The following is a 6,504-nucleotide window of genomic DNA, read 5'->3' as shown; positions in this document are numbered from 1 at the left end:
AGCTTTTAAATAGGGCACTGTTTGTTCATAGTTTTGGGTATCTGTGATTTACTTGGCTTTGTTAGACAATAGAGGCTTTGGTTCAGTTATATTTTTAACATTCCTTAAAATAAATCAAAGAGTGTTCCCATTTAGGATGTGGATGGGTACGGTAGAGGAAATGAGGAGCTAACAAATGCCAAATATCCAGGGATTACTTGCTGGGATCTGTGCTTGACTACTTTGGTTAGTATTTTTTTGGTTGCACATAATAGAAACTGGCTCTGGCCAGCTTAAGGGAAAAAAGTAAGTGGTGCTAACATATTGGAAGAATATTCAGGTATCTCACAGAATCCGAGACTCAGGAAAAAAAGGGTTGGGGTAACCTCTAACCTCAGAAATAGGGGTTGTCTGTCTCCCTATGGTAAGGAAGTTGAGGTGATGTCACCATAAGACTTTTCATAAGAGGCCCACTTGGGGTCAGGTCTTCACCTGCGGGTCAGTCAGTCAAGGTTAGAGGGGCAAAATGCTATGGTTTAGCCACTTGTTTGTAGGTACTCACACCTGTATTTTGTGATGAATTTCCAGAGAAAGGGAAATTATTATAAACTGGAGGCTATACCAGCAAGCACTATATGGGGTACTTTATAAGATTAACTTTTTTAATAGCCTATAAAAGTCACTCTTTCTACCCCACAAATGAGAAAACTGAGACTCAAATTGGTTAGGCAGCTTGTCTAAGGATCTACAATTAAAATTTAGCAGGGCTAGAAGGCCAAGCAGGTCTATAAGGAAGGCTAATCTTGTTCTTAAAATATTCGAGTAGTGTGATAAAACTACCCAGGATAGAAAATTTCAACTTGAGAAAGAAAATTCTAAAAAAAAATAAAATATATTTTTTAAAGAAATTTAAAAAAGTAACAACCAAATAAGTTTGGGAGCTCTTTTTATTACACTGAGAAATCTCAGAAAAGTACAAAGCCCATGAAAGTAGATGCATTTCAGAAAATAAAACATTTGCATACATACATATTAATGACATTTTAGTTTTGAATTAAAAATATTCATGATTTTGTATTGAAGCATACTGCCTGTGAATTAAGTACATTCTGAAATACTGGGAAAAGATTTCATATATCCTGTACTTGAACCTGAATTCCTATAAATGGCTGAGTTATATTCTCTTTCTAGAGATTAAGTTCACAATTTGATTTGTAGACTAATGGTTTTATTGATTCAAAGTGCCTTAAAGAGAAGAAATAGGAAACAAGCATATATCACACACACCCCTTTAGTTTAAGTGATATATCAGGTCAAAGTTGAATTAATATAATAATCTTTAGTGCTTTTAATTGTACTGTTTGTTTTCAGTAGACCAACGAAAATACATAGATTCAACTGCAGAAGAGGTTAGGTAATGCTGGAATGATTCTCTATCATATCGGTATTTTATTTCCAATTATACGGATAAATAAGTGATGTTGAAATCCATGCTATTTCTATCCTCAAAATAAGATAAATGTATGGTTACATTCTAGCATCTCATCAAGAGTCATCATGAAACAATAATATATTTACTACTTTTGCAAAATAATATATAATAGCCTCCCACAGGCTATAAAGTTTAATTAATTTTGATAATGTGGCACTTTACAATGGCTTTTGGGTCACATCATACTCTGTTGCTGCTACTACTAATAAAATAATAGTAAATGTAAAGAAGAAACCAAAAGAAAATAAATTAGATCACTTGATAGTTTTAAATATTGTTTTGGTTTATCCTTGAACTGGAAATCAATTCTACATGATTTGGAAAGAAAACAAACACATCTTTATAATTCAGAGCATGTATTTTGAAGGTGTAATATGATTTATCCAATGCCAGTGTGGGTTTGCTTGTCATGTTCTTTTTATTCAATGTCAACTGGTTCCGTAGCTATTAAAGCACTTAACTGTTTCTGTGCACAGGAGAGGAACAGTTCCAAACTGGACAGGCTTCTTTGGCGGATGACTTGATCGAGCTGTTTAATTTTTTTAAAGAAAGAGAAAAAAAAATTTAGTTGAAGGATAAAGAATATTTTGTCACTGAAGCCCACTAGAAAAAACTTTCCAGATGAGAAAATTTAGGAAATCAAACAGTACTTTAAACTGAATGGCAGTAAAGTCACTCTTTCTGGCCTAAATCATCTAAGATGAGATAATAATCATTACAGTTTTACAACTGATGTTGTCACTCAGTTATTAGAGAAATATCATACATTTGATCAGAATGATTTCAGAAAACATAAAATAGTATTAAAATGCCAGTTCTTAATGTATATACGCAACCAAACATCCACAAATGTATTACAGATGCAAGTAACAAAATAAGTACATAGTACAGAGACACAGCACAATCACATCATGCATAGGGTTTAGTGGAACAAATAATAAGGGAGAAGATAATTTGCTGAAATTAGAGAAAGTTTTAGGGAAAAGTATGCTTTAAAAAACATTTGAGGCCAGGTGTGGAGGCTCACACCTGTAATCCCAGCATTTTGGGAGGCTGAGGTGGGCAGATCATTTGAGGTCAGGAGTTCGAGACCAGCCTGGCCAACATGGTGAAACCCCATCTCTACTAAATACAGAAAAAATTAGCTGTGCATGGTGATGCACACCTGTAATCTCAGCTACTTAGGAGGTTGAGGCAAAAGAATTTCTTGAACCCGGGAGACAGAGGTTGCAGTGAGCCAAGATTGTGCCACTGCACTCCAGCCTAGGTGACAGAGTGAGACTCCGTTTTTTTAAAAAAAAAAACAACACACAAAATGTTTGATATTGTTGAAACTTTTTTTGTTCTTGTCCCTCGGCTAAGGTAAAGATGTTTTATTAGGATGTTTTAATATTTCAATAGCAAACTCATATAGTAAATGAAACAAGAGGGTTAGTAAGGGAAATAATTTGGATTATATATAATAAAGAACTCTCTGGATGGTAAAGATTATTGAATATAAGAAGAAAAGCTTCAAACTTTTTGGCCCTAAAAAATTTGCCCATGGGGTAAAAATAACAAAACTAGGAAAACACATTCCCTATAGGTTACAGAACAATGGAGGAATTAAAAGACAAACAAATTCCACTTCATAATATACTTGTCATACTTATGTAAAAGTTGACATTCTTCACACAAGTCCCTGCATCCCCCACAAAGGCAAACCCAAACAATAATTTTCTATTAAATTATTCTTCCATAATCTACTATACTCAAAATGGCTGGAAAACTGAATGATTAAAATATTGAAATATTCTAAGAATTAATCAAACAGAATCACTATATTTAGCAAAATGCTCCTGTAAAATAATTGAACTATACTGAATCCCTTCAATTCCAATATTCAGAGATTCTATTATATATACAGAAATAAGATTTCTGCTTATCAATTTTCCTCACAGATTTTTGTTTCATTCTTCCTCTACTGGATGATACCTTCAGGTGAATACATACCTTATGCTTATAAGACTATTAAACAAAAGAGATCTTAGAATGTAAGTAAGACCCAGGTATGCAGAAATCTTGTCTGTCTTGCTAACTACTTTATCCCTAGCATCTAGAGGGTAGTCTGGCACATGTTAGACAAGCAATAAATATTTGCTGAGATTGAGTGAATCAAGATACATAACCCCAATCAAACAAGGCAATCTACTGGAAAATGACAGATGTACTTTTAATGCTAAGAACCAAAGCATGTTAACCTAAAGATACATGGGAGATTAAAGTCATAGTTTTAAAAGTTTCATTTTAATATATGTAAAACAGATTGAAATCTAAGTATTTTCAGCTTCTAAAATTATTTTGCACTTGGTCTAAATTAAACAGTACAGAAGAATATACCGAATATACCAATACTCAGTTCCAGTCCATTCTCCAGTGATTTCTGTCTACTTTTGGATGTTTTTAAGCATTTAAAGATGGGTTTTTGGCCGGGCGCGGTGGCTCACGCATATAATCCCAGCACTTTGGGAGGCCAAGGTGGGCGGATCACGAGGTCAGGAGATCGAGACCATCCTGGCTAACACAGTGAAACCCCGTCTCTACTAAAAAAATAAAATAAAATACAAAAAATTAGCCGGGCGAGATGGCGGGCGCCTGTAGTCCCAGCTACTTGGGAGGTTGAGGCAGGAGAATGGCCTGAACCCCGGGGGGCGGAGCCTGCAGTGAGCCGAGATCGCGCCACTGCACTCCAGCCTGGGCGACAGCGAGACTCTGTCTCAAAAAAAAAAAAAAAAAAAAGATAGGTTTTTAAAAATATGTGGTCCACATCTTATAATCCTTGTAATTCTTAAGTTTGAGAGGGTCCACACAATCACTTTATTCCATTGCCATTACTGGAAGTTTTCCCTATCTCATTTAAAAAAATTGCTTAACTGTATTTCATAATTTATTTAGCTACTTTCCCATTGACAGACATGTAAGTTTATTCTAACTTTTTTGTTGTTTTTCAAGCAATAAAATTTACAACCTGAGTGCACACCCTTCAAAAGATGTTCAAGGTACTGAAATCTGTCACATCTACGTTGTAAATTGTGATACATATTGCCAAATTTCCTTCCAGAGAGTATACTAAGTTATCAGTCCCAACTGCAGTGTTATGAAAGGATCAGTGTCTCTTGTTTTTTTTCCTTTTAAACAGTTGCATAGTTTTCATTTTATAGTTATAATATATGTAACAGGTATTTTAATATTCTAAAGCATTCTATTCACAGACATTAAGATTGTTTATAATATTTGGCTATTATAATTAAGGCTGTAATGAACATCCTTTAACACAGACCTCTGTATACACGTGCTAGTATAGATTGTGGAAATTGTATGAGCCAAAGAATATGTAGTTTGCAATGCTACCTCCAATTATAAATCAGCTTTCCATATACGCACGAACCTGTCTTAAGGCTCTCCACCCTGTTCCCTTGGACAATTCACCTATCTCTACACAAATGTAATGCTATTTTAATTACTACAGCTTTATAATAAACCTTAATATATCATATATTGTCAATATAAAATATTTCAGAAGAATATAAATTAGCGGGCATTTGTAAGAAAACTGAGTTTAAGAAGGAAGTGACCAGACTACAGATAGTCTCATAACTCTTTTATCATAGGCACAAAATATAAGCAGAACTCAGCGGTATATTATTTTGAGACATATAAGTAGGCAAAAACCCATTTCTTTTTAAGGTAAGTAAACAATGCAATAAAAACTGAACTGAGGATAGTTGTATTCGGAGGATGAAGTCTGGCAGGATGAGATACGTAATTCAGTTCGGAGGTGGCTTCATGGGTGTTTGTTTCACTATTATGCTTCATAACTTGTGTACATATAACATATGTGCTAGCTTTAACAATTCAAAACCTTTCACAAATTGCCCAGAACAATCAGGAGATACATTAAAAACAAATGTGACTTAATATCTTAGAATTTTTAGAAGCTAGATAAATGAGAAACTTTTCTCCTTTTGAGGGAATATAGTACAATTTCACAATGTGTAACAAGCATTCAACCTCTGTTGCTAAGTAACAATAATCTGAATTTGTGCATTCAAAATGAGTATTTCTGTAATTTTTTAAGAAGATATATATAAGGACAAAAAAAGTTTGATAGATTTCTGTTTAAACATACCACACGCTTCTCTTGCTTGTGTTAGATGTCACCGTGGAATTACTGACTATAAGACGGTAGGCATGAACGTTTTGGTTTTAGGCAGCTGCCAAGGCTCTGCCTTCACATCTTTACCATTCCCTCCCCAGAACACTCTGAAAGTAAGAATCCTTTAAATAAACAGGAGCACAATACTTCAAGAAGCAACAAGGCGATACTGATACTGTATGAGGAGGAAAACAGAGATTGGGCCATCATGAAGCTGAGCTTCCACTTTTGTGGGTCCTTCTTGGGCATGGTACATAGATCATGGCTGTGGGATGGAATGCATACAACCTTTCTCTTATAAGGATGTTGAATTCCTCTCTTTGAAACAAATACATCAAACTGATATTCTTGGCAAATTCCTGAATTTCAACAGTTACTGTTTTATTAGGCATGACCTTATTATCCTTTATTGAAGCAAGAAGAATTTTGGCAAAATATTCAACTTTTTTGCTCCTTAAGGCATGGGACTTAGTTCTGCATTTGTGGCTTTCATTTCAAAGTGAATCAAAGATTTGTATTCTGTGACATAGTAATGAAAAATATTATGTCCAGAGTAGTGGTGGCAAGTATTTTTTTGATATGGGGTTTAAAATCTCTTCATAATAGTGTAGCTCTAACCGATTTATTTTCTCTTCCATTTTCTGTTGCTTTAATTTCTATTCAGCTCTTACAGTTATCTGAAAAAATCTGGAAATTCTGAAGTTTCTGAAATAGACACCTAGGCCTCAGTTTGCTGGTATAACTGCTGAAAGCCTTTTAGAAGCATACTACTTAGTAAAATTTTTAATTTTATTAAGCTTGCGGGGGGAAATAGCATGTCTTCTTAATAATTTCATGT

General features: G+C 34.4%; 1 protein-coding gene across 5 annotated transcripts in view; it reads right to left on the bottom strand.

Moving 5' to 3' along the window:
• Nucleotides 1-908: 908 nt before the first annotated feature.
• The window catches only part of CCDC91 (coiled-coil domain containing 91), a 363,108-nt gene continuing 357,512 nt past the window's right edge, over nucleotides 909-6,504 (bottom strand). For 4 of the 5 annotated variants that reach the window (XM_055280261.2, XM_063640331.1, XM_055280264.2 and 1 more), the window contains one exon: nucleotides 909-2,000. In XM_055280261.2, coding sequence (XP_055136236.2) covers nucleotides 1,890-2,000 — 111 coding nt within the window. In that variant the 3' untranslated portion in view covers nucleotides 909-1,889. The remainder of the gene's footprint in view (nucleotides 2,001-6,504) is intronic. The other variant, XM_055280263.2, reaches the window with a different exon arrangement.

The sequence above is a fragment of the Symphalangus syndactylus genome, chromosome 5 (genome assembly GCF_028878055.3).
Source record: "Symphalangus syndactylus isolate Jambi chromosome 5, NHGRI_mSymSyn1-v2.1_pri, whole genome shotgun sequence".
Classification (NCBI taxonomy): Eukaryota; Metazoa; Chordata; class Mammalia; order Primates; family Hylobatidae; genus Symphalangus; species Symphalangus syndactylus.
Note: the sequence above shows the minus strand (reverse complement) of the source record. Positions and strands in the feature narration are given on the sequence as shown.